The sequence below is a fragment of the Callithrix jacchus genome, chromosome 22 (genome assembly GCF_049354715.1).
Source record: "Callithrix jacchus isolate 240 chromosome 22, calJac240_pri, whole genome shotgun sequence".
Taxonomy (NCBI): domain Eukaryota; kingdom Metazoa; phylum Chordata; class Mammalia; order Primates; family Cebidae; genus Callithrix; species Callithrix jacchus.
In genome coordinates, this window is record NC_133523.1 from 15,074,031 (window position 1) to 15,093,370 (window position 19,340).

Below are 19,340 nucleotides of genomic sequence, written 5' to 3' on the forward strand. Positions count from 1 at the left end.
GTTCCGCTGAACATCCGGGCACCTTTCACTCCTTGTCCTGGCACAAGACGCAGTCATGCATCGTTTAACCACCGGGATGCGTCCTGAGAGTTGCATCGTCAGGTAATTTCATCATCGTCAGGGCATCCTGGAGTGAACTTACACAGCACCCACTCCACACCTGGGCTATGTGGTCTAGCCTGTTACTCCCAGGCTACAAACCTGGACAGCATGGCGTGGTACTGAAAACTGCAGGCAACTGTACCACAGTGCTAAGTAGCTGTGTATATAAACATATCTAAACACAGAAAAGGCACAGGAAAAATATAGCCGGAGACTCTCACAGTACTGCTATCATATATGCAGCCCATGGTAGTCATACAGTACATGACTGCATTCCCTGTGCCTGGGGCCTCTGCCTGCTGCAGGCCAGCCACCTGCTCTAAGACGATCCTAGGTTCCCCCAACTAAAACAAGTCCCTCCTGCCTCCACGCTCCCAGAGCTTCGACAAGGGACACTTCCTGAAGTCGATTTGATGGAAAAGCTGCTGTCATGACTGGCCTGTGTCACTACATTCTCAATGCCTGGAGGGTGGAGGGGTCACACTGTGCCCTCCTGGAAGCAGGCCTTCAGTAAATAAGGGCATGGGTGAGATTCAAGTGTTAAGGGAAACAGGTGGTGGGCTGAGCGCAGGGAGGTGCAGTCGGCACGGGGGAGCAGGCAGACACAGCTCCGCAGCTCAGCAGCAGTAAGAACAAGCCACCAAGCCTCCCTGGGCCTCAGTGTCCCCATCTGCAAAGTGGGAATAAAACAGCACCTGGCCTGAGGATGCTGGCAAGTCCTAAATGAGAATATGCAGATGAAATATGCTCTGCAACGGGAAGTCTTTTTTTTTTTTGAGACAGAGTTTCGCTCTTTTTCCCAGGCTGGGGTGCAGTGGCGGGATCTAGGCTCACCGCAACCTCCGCCCACTGGGTTTAAGCCATTCTCCCACCTCAGCCTTCAAAGTAGCTGGGATTACAGGCATATGCCATCACATCTGGCTAATTTTGTATTTAGTAGACCGGGGTTTCTCCATGTTGGTCAAACTGGTCTTGAACTCCCGCCCTCAGGTGATCCACCTGCCTTGGCCTCCCAAAGTGCTGGGATTACAGGCAAGAGCCTACTGGGAAGCCATTATTACATCCCTTATCATGGTTACTATTGCATTATTCCTGAGACGGGGGAGCCAGCTGTATTTACAAAGAATGGCGGTGGGTGGGGAGGGAAGTCAGGCAAGGCTGTGAATCAGTATGTGAATTGCAGGTGTAAAATCACAGTCCTTAGAGCCTGCCCTGCCAACTGATATTTGCCAAGCAATAAAATATTTCAACCAATGTCGGCTACACTATGGTACATATGGTAGCCATTTCTCTCTCAACTCATCAGCTAAGCAGCTCCCACCATCTAGGATAGAACAATATTTCAGTTCAGGAACGGTGGCTCATGCCTGTAATCCCAACACTCTGGAGATTAAGGCAGGAGGATCCCTTAAGGTCAGGAATTTAAGAGCAGCCTGGGCAACACAGTGAGACCCTATCTCCACAGAGATTAAAAATTAGAAAATGACTGGGCGTGGTGATGTGCTGAGTAACACCTGCAGTCCCAGCTACTAAGGAGGCTGAGGCAGGAAGATGGCTTGAACCCAAGAGTTTGAGGCTGCAGTGAGTCATGGTGGCACCACTGCACTCCAGCCTGGGTGACAGAGTCAGACCCTGTCTCTAAAATAAAAAAAAAAAAAACAGGATTTCACCAATTCTTTTAGTCTCAGTTGCCATTTTCTTAAAAAACATACAATTTTGCCAGATATGATGGCTCATACATGTAATTCCAGCACTTTAGGAGGCCAAGACAGGTAGATCATCTGAGGTCAGGAGTTCAAGACCAGCCTGACTTACACGGAGAAACCCCATCTCTACTAAAAATACAAAATTAGCCAGGTAAGGTGGCGCATGCCTATAATCCCAGCTCGCTGGGAGGCTGAGACAGGAGAATTGCTTGAATCCAGCAGGCAGCGGTTGCAATAGGCCGAGATTGTACCATTGCACTCCAGCCTGAGCAACAAGAGCAAAACTCCGTCTCAAAAGAAAAAACAAAACAGACAATTTTACACACAGCAGGTAAGTATACACCTGTAAAAAAACCCACTTAGGTGGCTGTGAATTACAGGACATTTTCTAGTGGCTAAGAGTCAACAATAACAAATTAAATTAATAAAGTCAATAGACTGTGAATGCCAACTCAGAGGCTGGCCTAAAAGAAAATGCCCACTCAGCCAGGCACAGTGGCTCATGCCTGTAATCCCAGCACTTTGGGAGGCTGAGGTGGACGGATCATGAGGGTCAAGACCATGCTGGCTAACACAGTGAAACCCCGTCTCTACTAAAAATACAAAAAAAATTAGCCAGGCACGGTGGCGGGTGCCTCTAGTCCCAGCTACTCGGGAGGCTGAGACAGGAGAATCGCTTGAACCCGGGAGGCGGAGGTTGCAATGAGCAGAGATCGTGCCACTGTACTCCAGCCTGGGTGAAAGAGCAAGACTCTGTCTCAAAAAAAAAAAGGCAAAGAAAATGCCAACTCCATGGCCTGGTGTGAGCGAGCAAAGTAACAGCAACAATCTGCACCCTGGTGATCGACAACCTCGCCCAGCCATTGGCAATTGTGGAGCCTGCTCTTCCACTCCAGAACCCTTGGCTCCACGGAGAAAGTCTCCAAGGCCAGCACAGGGGTGTGCCACAGGCACAGAGCGTTCTAGTTCTTGGCAAAGAAAAGACTCAAAGGAAAGAACTTTTGCAAGAACATGCTCCTGGGTCAATCGTGTCTGGGACCCCCCCTCGACCACAAACAGTGCCATTTGTAGGCCGCGGGGGGAGCTAAAGGGGACAGTCCATTCCTGTAACTACACAGTCCTGGTTAAACACTCTCAGTGTGAGAGCCTCATCATTAAGCTTTTTCCTGTTTCATCTTTCCCCTTTGAAGAGTCTGAAATGAGAAAGGTTTCTCTTCCACTGGAAAATATAAAATTGAAAAGCATATCCACTTCAGATTAAGAAAAGCCAGCTGGGCATGGTAGCTGATACCTGCAATCCCAGCGCTTTGGGAGGCCGAGCAGGTGTTTGGCCAATCCCAGCGCTTTGGGAGGCCGAGCAGGTGTTTGGCCAATCCCAGCGCTTTGGGAGGCCGAGCAGGTGTTTGGCCAATCCCAGCGCTTTGGGAGGCCGAGCAGGTGTTTGGTCAATCCCAGCGCTTTGGGAGGCCGAGCAGGTGTTTGGCCAATCCCAGCGCTTTGGGAGGCCGAGCAGGTGTTTGGCCAATCCCAGCGCTTTGGGAGGCCGAGCAGGTGTTTGGCCAATCCCAGCGCTTTGGGAGGCCGAGCAGGTGTTTGGCCAATCCCAGCGCTTTGGGAGGCCGAGCAGGTGTTTGGCCAATCCCAGCGCTTTGGGAGGCCGAGCAGGTGTTTGGCCAATCCCAGCGCTTTGGGAGGCCGAGCAGGTGTTTGGCCAATCCCAGCGCTTTGGGAGGCCGAGCAGGTGTTTGGCCAATCCCAGCGCTTTGGGAGGCCGAGCAGGTGTTTGGCCAATCCCAGCGCTTTGGGAGGCCGAGCAGGTGTTTGGTCAATCCCAGCGCTTTGGGAGGCCGAGCAGGTGTTTGGCCAATCCCAGCGCTTTGGGAGGCCGAGCAGGTGTTTGGCCAATCCCAGCGCTTTGGGAGGCCGAGCAGGTGTTTGGCCAATCCCAGCGCTTTGGGAGGCTGAACAGGCCGACAGGGCTTCTCCATGTTGCCCAGAACAGTTTCAAACTTTGATTTCAGGAGTTTGAAACTGGCCTGGGCAACATGGAGAAACCCTATCTCTACAAAAAATACAAAAATTAGCAGGGCGTGGTGGCACACTTCTGTGATCCCAGCTACTTGGAAGACTTAGGCTAGAAAATCACTTGAACCCAAGAGGCAGAGGTTGCAGTGAGCCAAGATCACACCACTGTACTCCAGCCTGGATCACAGAGTGAGACCTTGTCAAGAAAAAAAGAAAAGAGAAGAGAAAAGAAAGAGGAAAGAGGAAAGAAAGAAAAGCCAGTTTGCTATGGATCGGCATAATGACAGAGGCATGCTTGTTTATGTCACTCGCACAGGAGGGAGGCCTTTTCCTCCCCCTCTGATGAGCGGAGATGAGGAGGTAGTGGGGGCCCAGCCCTGGTGGGGCCCTGATTGCTGTCACTGGCCAGTGGGGCCTGAGCAGGCGTCTCTGGGCCCTGTGCCTGTTTCTTCACCCAAGAGACAAAATGTTCCCATCTGTCGACCACCCCCAAAGGCAGCTGGAGAGACAGGCTGCGCTCCTGGCTGCTGTTCCAAGTGCCCAGCCTCCAATCGACAGACAGTTATCACCGGCCTACTATGTGCCAGGAGCCTGGATTTCAGGGGTTGGGGACCCAGCAGGAAGCAGGACAGACAGAGCTCCTCAACCCTCCCAGAGCCCACGGTGTGGCATCCATAGGACAAAACTGTGGCTTTGGAGCCTGTGGTTTGACCCAGATGCCTGTTCTCCATGGTGGCCTCACCAGTTGTTTTACCTCTCTGCTTCTCAGTTCCCTTGTCTAGAAACAAGCATAGGGACAATGACACCATTAGTGTTCGGACAACACTCCCTTACTCCTGCATCACACCTGCACCCCAAATCTTGCCCCAGGGCCCCAAGCCACCTGCCTGGGCCCGCTCACTGGTGACAGCAGTCAGGGTACCACCAGGGCTGGGGTCCCGTTGCCACCTGTTCTGGGAGACTAGGTTACCAGAATCAGGGAAGTGGGGGTCAGGGTGCAGTGGCTCACGCCTGTAATCCCAGCACTTTGGGAGGCCAAGGTGGGCAGACCACTCAAGGCCAGTTCAAAACCAGTCTGGCCAACATGGTGAAACACCGCCTCTACTAAAAATACAAAAACTTAGTCAGGCGTGGTGGTGCGCACCTGTAATCCCAGCTACTTGAGAGGCTGCGGCAGGAAAATCGCTTGAGCCCAGGAGGCGGAGGTTGCAGTGAGCCAAGATCACACCACTGCACTCCAGCCTGGGTGACAGAACGAGACTCTGACTCAAATAAAATAAAATAAAGAATCAGGGAAGTGGGGCTCTGAGTGAGCAGAGAGGGGGCCAGGAAGCTGTGAAGATGGTGCTGGGAAAGAGGGCCTGTGCAGAGGGTGGGGGCAGGATGCTGGTCCAAGCAGTGTGCGGCCAGTCTAAGAGGCTGCACCCAGCTGCTTCCTCCAGTCCTGCTGGAACAGAGGAGGGAAAAGACAAAAGGAGGTGCAGGCACCCTCTTCCTTCTGTCCTTTATTCCCAGCCCAGTGGAGGCGATTCATCCCACTGCTGTGGGTGCCACCTGACTTCCACGAGTGTGTCACACTGTGTCCTAATTTTCTGGGTGCCTGGGTGCCCAGCTGCAGCTGAGCTGACCTGGAGGGTGGGGCTCAGTTTTATTTATCTCAGTCCCAAGACAGCATACCATAGCTCAGCAGAGTCTAATGGTGCCCCAGCCCCAGAGCTGGTCTTTTCAACTGTACCTAAATGTGGGGCCTCACACAGCTTGGAGGGTTTCCTGCAAAGTGATGGTTTTTTTTTTTTAATTTGAGATGGAGTTTCACTCTTGTTGCCCAGGCTGGAGTGCAATGGCACAATCTCAGCTCACCGCAACCTCCACCTGACAGATTCAAGCGATTCTCCTGCCTCAGCCTCCCGAGTAGCTGGGACTATAGGCATGGGTCACCACGCCTGGCGAATTTTTTGTATTTTTAGTAAACATGGGGTTTCTCCATATTAGTCAGGCTGGTCTTGAACTCCCAACCCTCAGGTGATCCACCCACCTCAGCCTCCCAAAGTGCTGGGATTACAGACATGAGCTACCGCACCCAGCCCAGTGATAGGTTTTGACTCAACTGACACAGCCACAGCCCACCAGCTCTGCCCACTGGGCACTCCTGCCTCTGCTGTCCTGGCTCCTTGAAGATGGCCTCATCCTGCCGGCTGCAGACACTATGCCTGCTTCTTCCCCCTGCTTCCTCTCCCTACCTAGACCCTCACCTGTCCAAAGAGCTACCCAACATACTCCTTCCACGGCCAGCCCTTTCTACTCTTCCTGAAACAACCTCAGGCCGGGTTCCTCTTGATCACTTCATCCCCATATCACAGAGACCATCTCTGAGCTAGAACCCAGCTCCAAGCACTCCCTGTGCAAGCAGCCAGACCATCTAAAGGTGTCACTCCTCAAGAACCTGCCATAGCTCCCTACCGTCTCTCATAACGTAGACCCAGCCTACTCTTTCTTCAACAGGAGTTACTGAGCACCTAAGTGCCAGCTGCAGCCTAGGGAACAAGGATGAATAAAACAGGCACAGTCTCTGCCCCTGTGGAGCTCGTCTAGGTGGTTGGACAGGTGATCCATCAAATAACCCCATGAAGAGAAAATTACAGACGGCTAAATGAAAAAGGTGTCCATCTCTGCCAGTGGTAACAGAGAAGCTGAACCAGTTTGTCAGGAAAGGCTTCCCTAAGGAAGTGATGCCCCAGCTGAGATATGAAGAGGTGCAGGGATTCACCAGATGAGGGGGTCTGGAAAGAGCATTCTATAGAAAGGGAACAGCAGATGCAAAGGCCCCGAGGCAAGATGAAGGATCGCCTGTGGAGATGACAGAAAGAGGGGCCAAGGGGCCACAGGGCAGAGGGAATGGGAAGTGTAGGCCTGGGAGACTCAGAGGCAGGTGTGCTGTCAGCTGCCAGGAGCAGCGCCTGATCCAGCCCGGCTTCTACTGGTGTGCACAAGAGAAGTGACTTTATGTTAGCCTGACCTACAGCAGTCAGTAAACAGATTCTGCTAACAGGTCTACGTTCCATACTGCAGGCAGTGCAGATGGAAATCTGAGACAAATGTCTGATCATCTGTAACTTCTACTTCCACCTGACAGCTTGTAGTATCAAGAGCTAGGACTCCTCTAAGGGGAAAAGCCCCAAGAAGCTTTAAGAGCTAGGCCGGGTGTAGTGACTCACGCCTGTAATCCCAGCACTTTGGGAGGCCAAGGCAGGCAGATCACAAGGTCAGGAGTTCGAGACCATCCTGACCAACATAGTGAAACCCCATCTCTAACAAAATACAAAAATTAGCTGGGGATGGTGGCACGTACCTGTAGTCTCAGCTACTCAGGAGGCTGAGGCAAGAGAATTGCTTGAAGCCAAGAGGCAGAGGTTGCAGTGAGCCAAGACTGTACCACTGCACTCCAGCCTGGTGCCTGGCAAAAGGCAAGACTGTCACAAAAATATATATATATAAATTAGCAAGACATGGTGGCTGGTGCCTGTAGTCCCAGCTACTCGGAAGACTGAGGCAGAAGAATCACTTGAACCTGGGAGGCGGAGGTTGTGGTGAGCTGAGATCACACCATTGCACTCCAGCCTGGGCAACTGAGTGTGACTCCGTCTCAGAAAAAGAAAAACAGAGCTAATGGTCTGCACTTCAAGCAGCACACTTCAGGGCCACCGCTCTGAGCAGCAGTCATGCCCAGTCCAGTGCAGAGGACCGTGGGCAGGTCTTACCTCCCTGGCCCCTATCAGCCACTGGCCACTCTCTGAACAAGCAAAGGCCAGTCGTCCCTCCATTCCCCATGGTCCCATGGCCTAGATCGGGGTGTCCAATCTTTTGGCTTCCCTGGGTGGTACTAGAATTGTCTTGGGCCACACATAAAATACACTAACATTAACACTAACACTAACAATAGCTGTCAAGCTTAAAAAACAAAATTACCAGGCTTGGCACGGTGGCTCATGCCTGTAATCCCAGCACTTTGGGAGGCCGAGGTGGGCAGATTGCCTGAGGTCAGGAATTTGAGACAAGCCTGGCCAACATGGTGAAACCCCATCTCTACTAAAAATACAAAAAAAAAAAAAAATTAGCCAGTGCATGCCTATAATCTCAGCTACTTGGGAGGCTGAGGCAGGTGAATTGCTTGAACCAGGGAGGTTGAGTTTGCTTCGAGCTGAGATCACGCCACTGCACTCCAGCCTGGGTGACAGAGTAAGACTCCGTCTCAAAAAAAAAAAAAATTCACAAAAAAACCTCATAATGTCTTAAGAAAGTTTATGAATTTGTGTTGGACTGCATTCAAAGCCATGCTGGGCCACAGGCAGGCGTGGGTTGGACAAGCCTGGCCTGCACCAAACACGCCCTCTCCTTCGTACAACCGTGTCCAACAACCAAATGGAAGCGAGTCACCGGCCCCTCCTGTAGCTTGGACCACCCATGACCTGAGCCTCTGCTGTGGGCCAGGCCTAAACACTCTATTCTGGATGGGCCCAGGGGCACTGATCACCACTCTGGATCACTCTGACCACCTCTGGATCCTCCTATAAAGACCATCGGCTGGGAGTGGTGGCTCACACTTGTAATGGCTGCACTTCGGAGGCCAACGCAGAAGGATCACATGAGGTCAGGAGTTCGAGACCAGCCTGGACAATATAGCAAGACACTATCTCTACAAAAAAATTAAAAATTAGCGAGGCCTGGTGTTGCATGCCTGTAATCGGAGGCTGAGGCAGGAGGATCACTTGAGGCCAAGGGTCAAAGCTACAATGAGCTATCATTGCGCCACTGCACTCCAGCACAGGCAACAGAGCAAGATTCTGTCTCTAAAGGAAAAAGAAAGACAATAAGCAGACCTTTCCATGTCCCTCTCTACCTTTCAAAGAAATGAGATTAATGCAATAAAAACTTGCGTAAGTGATATTCTCTCCATTCAGACTACATAATATCCAATAACCAGGTAGCATAATCAATGCTGAATGTATAAAAACAAATGAGGAGATGTCATGCTATCGTAATGCTTGGGACTTACACACACACACACACACACACAGAGGCTGAGTGCAGTGGCTCCTGCCTGTAATCCCAGTACTTTGGGAGGCTGAGGCAGGTGGATCATGAGGTCAAGAGATCAAGACCATCCTGGCCAATGTGGTGAAACCCTGTCTCTACTGAAAATACAAAAATTAGCTGGGTGTGGTAGCGCACACCTATAGTTCCAGCTACTTGGGAGGCTGAGGCAGGAGAATCGCTTGAACCCGGTAGGTAGAAGTTGCAGTGAGACAAAATCGCACCACTTCACTCCAGCCTGGCGACAGAGCGAGACTCTGTCTCAAAAAAATACACACACACACACAAACAAACAAACAAAAAAACTTTCCAAGACAAGAAACTATGGTGCAGTGAAGAGGCTTGGACCTGTGTCAGAAAAGCCACGTCAGCCTGAGCTCAGCGGGTACAAACTTGGGCAAGGGACATGACAATCTCTGGCCTCACTTTACCTATTTTTTTTTTTTTTTTTGAGACAGGATCTTGATCTGTCACCCAGGCTGGAGTGCAATGCTGTGATCTCTGCCCATTGCAACCTCTGCCTCCCAGGTTCAAGCAATTCTCCTGCCTCAGCCTCCCAACTAGCTGGGATTACAGACACGTACCACCACGTCTGGCTAATTTTTGTTTTTTAGTAGAGAAGGGGTTTCACCATGTTGGCCAGGCTGGAACTCCTGACCTTGTGATCTGCCTGCCTTGGCCTCTCAAAGTGCTGGGATTCAAGGCATGAGCCACCGTGCCCAGCCCACTTTACCTCTTTACAGACTGAAGATAATACTGGCCAGAATGACCAGGAGGATGAACTAGGCAATCTAAGATGTGTTCTTTACTCAGTCCTTCCAGCCTGCTGGTGAGCCCCTTCCTGACCTCCACACAGATCAGAACCTACCCTGCTCACAGCATTAGCCCCCTCCAGATACACTACCCATTTTTTTTTTTTGAGACAGAGTTTCACTCTTGTTACCCAGGCTGGAGTGCAATGGCGCGATCTCGGCTCACCGCAACCTCCGCCTCCTGGGTTCAGGCAATTCTCCTGCCTCAGCCTCCTGAGTAGCTGGGATTACAGGCACGCGCCACCACGCCCAGCTAATTTTTTGTATTTTTAGTAGAGACGGAGTCTCACCATGTTGACCAGGATGGTCTCGATCTCTTGACCTCGTGATCCACCCGCCTCGGCCTCCCAAAGTGCTGGGATTACAACGCGCCTGGCCCATTTTTTTTTTTTTTCACCCTGTATTCCTCTATTCAATCTCAGCTGTCACAATTAGACAGACGGAAAGCGCAACGACATGCTTTTCTTGCATCTGTAGTGGTTGATTTCTTTACATCCATGCCCTCTCCCCAGGATGTCAGCCCCGTGAGGCGGTGCTGTCTTCAGATTCACTGTTCCATCCTCTGCCAGAAAGTGTCCGGCAAAGAGAAGATGCCGAATAAATACTCACTGAATGAATAGCGTGATCTACAAAAGGAAGGCACAAGGGCCAGGTGTGGTGGCTCACGCCTGTAAGCTCGGCATTTTGGGAGGCTGAGGTGGGCAGTTCACTTGAGGTCAGGGGTTTGAGACCAGCCTGGCCAACATGGCAAAACCCTGTCTCTACTAAAAATACAAATTTAGGGCCAGGCATGGTGGCTCATGCCTGTAATCCCAGCACTTTGAGAGGCTGAGGCAGGCAGATCATGAGGTCAGGAGATTGAGACCATCCTGGCTAACACAGTGAAACCCCGTCTCTACTAAAAATGCAAATACTTAGCCAGGCGTGATGATGCACGCCTGTAGTCCCAGGTACTCGGGAGGCTGTGGCAGGAGAATTGCTTGAACATGGGAGGTGAAGGTTGTGGTGAGCTAAGATCATGCCACTGCACTCTAGCCTGGGCAACAAGAGCAAAACTCCATCTCAAAAAAAAAAAAAGAAATACAACTTGAGCTCAGCATGGTGGCAGGAGCCTGTAATCCCAGCATTTTGGGAGGCCGAGGTGGGTGGATCACGAGGTCAGGAGTTTGAGAACACCCTGGCCAACATGGTGAAAGCCCATCTCTACTAAAGATACAAAAAATTAGCCAGGCATGATGGCGGGTGCCTGTAATCCCAGCTACTCAGGAGGCTGAGGCAGGAGAATTGCCTGAACCCAGGAGGCAGAGGTTTCAGTGAGCTGAGATCACACCACTGTACTTCAGCCTGGCAACAGGGTTAAGACCCTGTCTCAACAACAACAAAGTAGGTAACCTGAAGGAGCCTCAAATGATACCAAGATCAGAGAGTTGCTGTTGAGAAACAGCACTGAGTAGCTTTCCACATGGATGTACTCTTAGGAGGTGCCTCTCACTGGGGGGTGATCACGCTCGTCTGTCCATCACAGTAATGTGGCACAGCCTGAGGTATCAGAATTGGAAAGTGGACACTCAGCTCTCCAGTACCAGCTGGCCCTAGGACAGGGTCTTGCTCTGTCACACAGGCTGGAGTGCACCCTAGGACAGTCACTCTGCTTCTTGGATCAGCTGACCAGGGTTAAGCCCCAGGCACGGGAAAGTTTAGTTTATTTATTTATTTTTGAAACAGAGTCTCGCTGTATTGTTCAGGCTAGAGTGCTGTGATGCAATCTTGGCTCACTGCAGCCTCGACCTCCTGGGCTCAAGGGGTCCTCCCACCTCAGCCTCCCAATTAGCTGGGACTACAGGTGTGTACCACCATACCCAGCTAATTTTTGTAAATATTTTTTCGAGACGGAGTCTACTCTGTTGCCCAGGCTGGAGTGCAGCAGCACGATCTCAGCTCACCGCAACCTCTGCCTCCTGGGTTCAGGTGATTCTCCTGCCTCAGCCTCCCAAGTAGCTGGGATTACAGGCGTGTGCTGCCTTACCCAGCTAATTTTTCTATTTTTAGTAGAGACAGGGTTTCACCATGTTGGTCAGGCTGATCTCAAGCTCTTGAACTTGTGATCCACCTCCCTCAGCCTCCCAAACTGCTGGATTACAGGCATGAGCCACCATGCCCAGCTAATTTTTGTATTTTTAGTGGAGGTGGGGTTTCACCATGTTGTCCAGCTGGTCTCTAATTCCGGTTTAAGTGATCTAGCCACCTCAGCCTCCAAGGGCTGGGATTATAGGTGTGAGCCACTGCATCTGCTTGGGAAAGTTGTCTTAAAGTTCAGAATTGGTGGAGGGGTCTTGCCCAGTGAGAAGCTATTTAGTCAAAAAAAAAAAAAAATCAACAACAACAAAAGAAAAAACCAGGCCAGTGCAAGTCAATAAGAGACAGTCACGGAATTGTGCATCTTTCAGGAGTGGATTTTACTCTAAAACTTCGCTCTACTCATCAATTTAGACTGCATCACCATTAGCATTCTAGTAAGACAGAGAGACTAGCAATTATTTCAAAGGAAGGAAAAAAACAGGGGACGAGAGGACAAGTAAGTGTCCCGAGCCACTCAGCATTCACTCCAGACATGCTGGCCGGGTGCTGCTCTGGGAGGGGTGCCCAGCAGGCTCTCTGGAACAGCGGGGCTCTGCGGCAGGAGGATGTGGGTGCAACCTCAGCTCCATGCCCACCACTTCAGCAAGTTAATTTATCTCTGGGGTCTTGGTTTCCTCACTTGTGACAGGGGGATAAAAACCTCCTAGAATGCAGACATCGGGGAGCGGGGAGGTTGGGGAGGGATAACACTGAGAGAAATGGCTGATGTAGGTGACGAGGAGATGGAGACAGCAAACCACAATGGCATGTGTGTACGTATGCAACAATCCAGCAAGATCTGCACACGTACCCCAGAACTTAAAGTACAATTAAAAAGAAAGAAAGAGGCCAGGCGCGGTGGCTCACACCTGTAATCCCAGCACTTTGGGAGGCCGAGGCGGGTGGATCACGAGGTCAAGAGATCAAGACCATCTTGGTCAACATGGTGAGACCCCGTCTCTACTAAAGATACAAAAAATTAGCTGGGCATGGTGGCGCATGCCTGTAATCCCAGCTACTCGGGAGGCTGAGGCAGGAGAATTGCCTGAACCCAGGAGGCGGAGGTTGCGGTGAGCCAAGATTGCGCCATTGCACTCCAGCCTGGGTAACAAGAGCGAAACTCCGTTCAAAAAAAAAAGAAAGAAAGAAAGAGAGAGATGAGCACCTGTCAAGGATGAAGACTGGAGACTGAAGCCTGGGTCCAGCCGACACTGTGAGGTGCCATATGTAAGAGCTTCTGCAAATCACTGAGCCCCAGGATCTGTTCCTGGGAAAGAGGAAAGGAATTCCTGCCAAATTCATAGGCGTCCTTTCTTCTTGTTGTAGCGGGGTGTGAAATCAAATAAAATGATGGATTTAAAAAAACAAAAAAAACCTCCTAGAATGGTAGCACCTACCCAAATATAACAACAGCCACTGGATGAAGCACGCGTGATGAGGGGGAGGGGAGGAAGATGTAACTCTCTGCGCCCAAGACAGTGTCTCATCACTGAGCACTTCACTCTCATCACTGAGCACAGTTACTGTCACTTCCTGCACGGGGGCCACAAAAGGGACCCACAGAAGGTACAAGCGAGAGAATTCTCATTCAAGTGGGGCTAAGGGAGGACAACACGGGAGAAGCCCCACAGAGCATCCTTGGGGCAGGCAGCATGCAGTGGGAAGTCACGGTGCTGTTCTAACAAAAAGAGCAACAGGGCTAAGGCTGCTGAGGCTACAGAGCGCTGCGACGAGCCAGGCGTGCAGGAGAGGGACCTAACAAGGGTAGGGGCGTCAGTTCAGGGCTTGCTAGGCTCATCAAAGCTCACTTTTTTTTTTTTTTAATTGGGATGGAGTCTCACTCTTGTTGCCCAGGCTGGAGTGCAGTGGTGCCATCTCAGCTCACCGCAACCTCCGCCTCCCAAATTCAAGCAATTCTCCTGCTTCAGCCTCCCGAGTAGTAGCTGGGATTACAGGCACCCATCACCACACCTGGCTAATTTTTGTACTTTTAGTAGAGACGGGGTTTCGCCATGTCGGCCAGGCTGGTCTGAAACTCCTGACCTCAGGTGACCCACCCACCTCGGCCTCCAAAAGTGCTGGGATTACAGGTGTGAGCCACTGTGGCCGGCCTTTTTTTTCTTTTTGACAGTCTCGCTCTCTTGCCCAGGCTGGGATGCAGTGACACAATCTCAACTCACTGCAACCTCTGCCTCCTGGTTTCAAGCGATTCTAATGCCTCAGCCTCCTGAGTAGCTGGGACTATAGGTGTGTGCCACTATGCCTGGCTAATTTTTGTATTTTTAGTATAGACAGGGTACTAAAAATACAAACACTATGTCGGCCAGGCTGGTCTCGAACTCCTGGCCTCAAGCAATCTGTTCGCCTTGGCCTCCCTAAGTGCTGGGATTATAGGAGTGAGCCACAGTGCCCAGCCATAAACTGACTTCTTTTGGAGGAAGGGAAACGGAAGCTATGAAAGTTTTTTGAAACAAGGAAGTATGTTTTAGCAGATGAATCTCATCCAGATGCAATGGCTCATGCCTGTAATTCTAATACTTTGGGAGGCCAAGATAGAAGGATTGCTTGAGGGTAGGGTTTTAAGACCTGCCTAGCTGGGCACGGTGGCTCGTGCCTGTAATCCCAGCACTTTGGGAGGCCAAGGCAGGTGAATGTTCTGAGGTCAGGAGTTTGATACCAGCCTAGCCAACTTGGTGAAACCCTGTCTCTACTAAAAATACAAAAATTAGCTGGGCATGGTGGCATGTGCCTATAATCCCAGCTACTAGAGAGGCTGAGGCAGAAGAATCACTCGAACCCGGGAGGTGGAGGTTCCATCGAGCTGAAATCACGCCACTGCACTCCAGCCTGGGTGACAGAGTGAGACTCTGTCTCAAAAAAATAAATAAATAAAAGGAGGCAGGAGTGCAGATCTTTCAAATTGACATTGATATTCAGGGTCAGAAAGAGTATATAAGGAAGGAGATTCTGAGATGATGTCGCGAGTACAGGGCAGACTGAAAAGGATGCTGATGGGAAAATCGCAGACGGGAGTTGGGGTAGAAAAGACACATCCCTCCTCCCCGAGGCTAGCCCACTGGTTATCCACTTGGCTCCCTTCACCTGGCTGTCTGCTTGCTAAGTGTGCTCTGTCACCTAAATCCAACCAGATCACAGCCTCCTGCTACAGGAGGCTCCTGCTTCCCTGCTACCCCCAACCAGAAATTCTGGACTCATACCCTTGCTTCCCCCAGAATTATCTGTGAACCCAAGTGATCTCCTGAGCTAGACAGTAAGAGCCTGGGAGGGCCACGCCTCACATCTGGGCCAACAGTAACCCATGGTGCAATTCTTCACTGGAAAGCGAGTGTAGAGAAGTGCTGACATTTCCAAACAAAGAAAACCAGGCCAGCCAGACATGGCGGCTCGCGCCTACAATCCCAGCACTTTGGGAGGCTGAGGCAAGTGGATCACCCGAGGTTGGGAGTTTGAGACCAGCCTGACAAACATGGAGAAACCCCATCTCTACTAAAAATACAAAATTAGCTGGGCATGATGGCACATGCCTGTAATCCCTCCAGCCTGGGCAACAAGAGCGAAACTCCATCTCAAAAAAAACAAAAACAAAAAACAGGCCAAGCCTTCATTCAATAAATGTACAGGGAAAGGAACAGGAAGAGGTTTAGAAGTCAGTGACCTGGCCAGGTGCAGTGGCTCACACCTGTAACCCCAACACTTTGGGAGGCCAAGGTGGGTGGACCACTTGAGGTCAGGAGTTCAAGACCACCCTGGTCAACATGGTGAAACCCCGACTCTACTACAAAAATTAGCTGGGTGTGGTGGCAGGTGTCTGTAATCCCAGCTAATCCCAGGAGGCCAAGGCAGGAGAATCACTTGAACTTGGGAGGCAGAGGTTGCAATGAGCTAAAGTCACACCACTGCACTCTACCCTGGGTAGCAGAGCAAGACTCCATCTCAAAAAAGAAAAAAAAAAAAAAATTAGGAAATTTTAGAAAGATCCACATTTCCCAAACTGCAGAGTGCTTAGTGCTTTCTCATCAAATGATCTTAGGTAAATTTCCCCCCTCCCTACATACTCTTAAACGGTAGCAGTTACCATTAATAATAATACTATCTGTAGGACAATTAACAGTTTACAGAGCACTTTCATGTCTGTAACAAGAACTTGCTAATGAATAATCACCGGGTTTTAGCACTGTTAATTTAGTGACAGTGTTGCAAATAGGCTAGCTGTGCACTCCCCTCTCCTTGGATCAGCTAACCAGTCTCATGCAACCATGCAACCGGCCTATCAACTCTCTCCTTGGGTTTGGAATTCTTACTTGCTGTGGTCTCTACTCCCGAATGTCCAAATCTGGCAGAGATTAAATGACAGTAATTAGAGGATCGCTGAGTGCCTCTCATATACTAGGCACTGTTCTAAGCGCTGTTTCACATGTTTAATTTTCACATAATCCCAACACATTTTTATATCTCCATTTTCCAAAGGAAGCAACCGATGGAGAAGGGCTAAGAGCTTCTACCAAAGACACAGAGAAATCGGGGCTGAAGCCAAGATGTGAACACATGACCTGACCCTGTGTCCTCACTATTAATCACTATGCTGTGCTAGATCATTCTAGCGAAGTGCTTACATGGTGCTTTGCACAACACAGGTATTCAGCAAATAAAGGCAGCTGTGATGAGCAGGACACAGGTAGTTTCTAGTTCTCAGGAGTGTCACCTCCAGGAGAGCAGCGACCTTGTCTGTCTGGATGAATGCAGCACTCCCAGCACCTGACCCAACGCACGTTTCAGGGATGGATAGAAAATGAATGAATGAAAGTCCCTCCCAAATAGCAGAGCTGCCTGAGCATGGCTCTTTTTCGCACGTCCGTGTCGCGCTACCGATACTGTCCCTTCGTAAGCGCATCAGGCGAATTTGAGGACACAGAAAGGCGCCCAAATACGTGCGATCTGCGCCCGGTGCAGGGGTGGCGGAAGCAGCTCCCCAGGGAGGCAGGGATGAGTCTGGGATCGCGCTGCTGCTGACGGGTCCGGGCTCCGGCGAGGCTCTACCCTGCACCCCGCAGGGACCCTGCCCGCCCGGGCGCCGGGACCGGTGGGAGACAAAGACTCGCCGGGCCGCCGTGCCTACAGAAACGCTCGCTCCCCTCGCCCACCTCTCTGGGATGCAGCCCAGCAACCCCGCGGGTCCCCGGCCTGGGAGCTTCGGCAGCCGCAAGGTCCGGACCCTGGGCGGAGAAGACACGCGCCAAGCCCCTCCTCGCGTCGCCGCTGCCCGGGAGGGTCGCTCGGGCACTGGAGGCCCCGGGCCCCGGCCTGTCACCTTCAGGGCCTGCCCGCCCGCCCGTTCGAGCCCTACAGCACGAGTCGCCCCCGCCGCCGCCCGGCTGAGTCTCCTCCCGCCTCAGCCTCGCCGCGGCGCCCGCCTCGCGCCCCGAACCCCGGCACCGCCCCCGGGCCCGCCCGACCAGTACCTGCTGGGAGAGGGGGATAAGCGGCGCCGCCATCTTCCCGCGGACTCGGGCTCCGAGCGCCGGGGGAACGGGGGCGGGGCCGCGGCCACGCGTGCGCACTGGCAAGACAGAGGGGCAGTGCGCACGCAGCCCGTCCCGAGAGAGGGCGGGGCCGTAGGCAGGGCCACACACGCGCAGTCGGGCCGGGTGGGGCAGGGGGCCGGGGCAGGGGCGGGGCTGCAGGCACGCAGCCAGGAGGGGCGGGGCCGGGGAGGGGCAGGACCCGGGGCGTCTGCCTTGCTTTCTCGTCCCCTTCACCTGTCCCTGCTTCTAACGTTGCTCGGGCTCTCGGACCGCTGGCCGCTGGCCGAGTCTGCCATGCTGTCATCCCTCCAGGCCATGCTGAGGCGAGGCCTAGTTCTCCTTTTGGGATGCCATCCCCCTGCCAGTGTGCCTGGGGAGGCGATCGCCCACCCGCGGAGGGTAGGGACCCTCACCCTGCCCCGCCAGGCGCCCTGTCCCTAGGATCGCAGAGAGTATGTGTGTGCGGGGGTGAGGACCCTTACCGTATGTGTGTGTTTGTTTGCGTGTATGTGTCAGGACCCTCACCTTGCCTCGCAAGGCGCCCTGTCTCTAGGATCGCAGAAAGTATGTGTGTGCAGGGTGGGGAGGAACCCTTACCGTGTGTGTGTGTGTGTGTGTGTGTGTGTGTGTGTGTGTGTGTGTGTGTTGGGCCCCTCACCTTGCCCTGATCCTAGGATCAGAGAGAGAGAGAGAGAGAGAGTTTTAGAGAGTCAGAGTTTTATAATCTGGGTCTGCTCCTTAGAGTTTCAGCTAAGCTCAGGCGCAGGCCTTTACCTCTCTGAGCCGTTGCAGCACCCGCAGTGCCTGGCATGGTTCTTCAGCTGCTCTGTCTGCCCTGGCAAGTAGTTGGATTCACCTCTCTGGGCCCCAACAACAGCTGTTGCTGTTGTTATACCTCTATGCCTCTCACTGCCCGGTACCGAGCAGCATTGCTGGAGTATGGTTATTAGAGGAAAAGCCCTACTTTAGAGGACCTTTTTTAAATTTTTTATTTCATTTTTATTTATTTTGTCTCACTCTGTCGTTCAGGCTGGAGTGCAGTGGCGCAATCTTGGCTCACTCCAACCTCCAACTCCCAGGTTCAAGCGATTCTCATACCTCGGCCTCCTGAGTAGCTGGTATTACAGGCATGCGCCACCATGCCTGGCTAATTTTTGTATTTGTATTTTATTTTTGAGGTGGACTCTTGCTCTGTCACCCAGGCTGGAGTGCAGTGGTGTGACCTCCACACATTGCAACCTCTGCCTCCCCGGTTCAAGTGATTCTCCTCTCTCAGCCTACCTAGCAGCTGGGATTACAGGCACCCACCCACATGCCCGGCTAATTTTTGTATTTTTAGTATAGACAAGGTTTCACCATGTTGGCCAGGCTGGTCTCAAGCTCCTGACCTCAGATGATCCACCCAACTCAGCCTCCCAAAGTGCTGGGTTTACAGGTGTGCGCCACTGCACCTGGCAAAATTTTTGTATTTTTAATAGAGATGGGATTTTACCATGTTGGCCAGGCTGGTCTTGAACTCCTGACCTCAAGCAATCCACCTGCCTTGGCCCCCCAAAGTGCTGGGATTACAGGTCATTTATTTATTCAAATGCTCCAGCCTGGGCAACAGAGCGAGACTCTGTCTCAAAAATAAAATAAATAGGGCCAGGCATGGTGGCTCACGCCTGTAATGCCAGCACTTTGGGAGACTGAGGCGAACGGATCACAAGATCAGGAGTTCGAGACCAGCCTGGCCAACGTGGTGAAACCCCGCCTCTACTAAAAATACAAAAATTAGCCCGGCATGGTGGCAGGCCCCTGTAATTCAAGCTACTCAGGAGGCTTTGGCAGAAGAATCGATTGAACCTGGGAGGTGGAGTTTGCAGTGAGCTGAGATCTGCCACTGCACTGTTGCCTGTGCATCAGAGGGAGACTCCATCTCAAAAACATGGTAATAGGCCAGG

The 19,340-nt window shown here is 51.9% G+C and overlaps 1 protein-coding gene across 19 annotated transcripts in view; it reads right to left on the minus strand.

Moving 5' to 3' along the window:
• EPS15L1 (epidermal growth factor receptor pathway substrate 15 like 1) overlaps positions 1 to 17,395 on the minus strand; it is a 120,972-nt gene extending 103,577 nt beyond the window's left edge. For all 19 annotated transcript variants that reach the window (XR_013531274.1, XR_013531273.1, XM_035286440.3 and 16 more), the window contains exon 1: positions 17,335 to 17,395. Coding sequence is in view for 14 of the 19 variants with exons in the window: in XM_035286440.3 (XP_035142331.1) it covers positions 17,335 to 17,367 (33 nt within the window). In the remaining 5 variants the exon portion in view is untranslated. The remainder of the gene's footprint in view (positions 1 to 17,334) is intronic.
• Between the last annotated feature and the right edge of the window lie 1,945 nt (positions 17,396 to 19,340).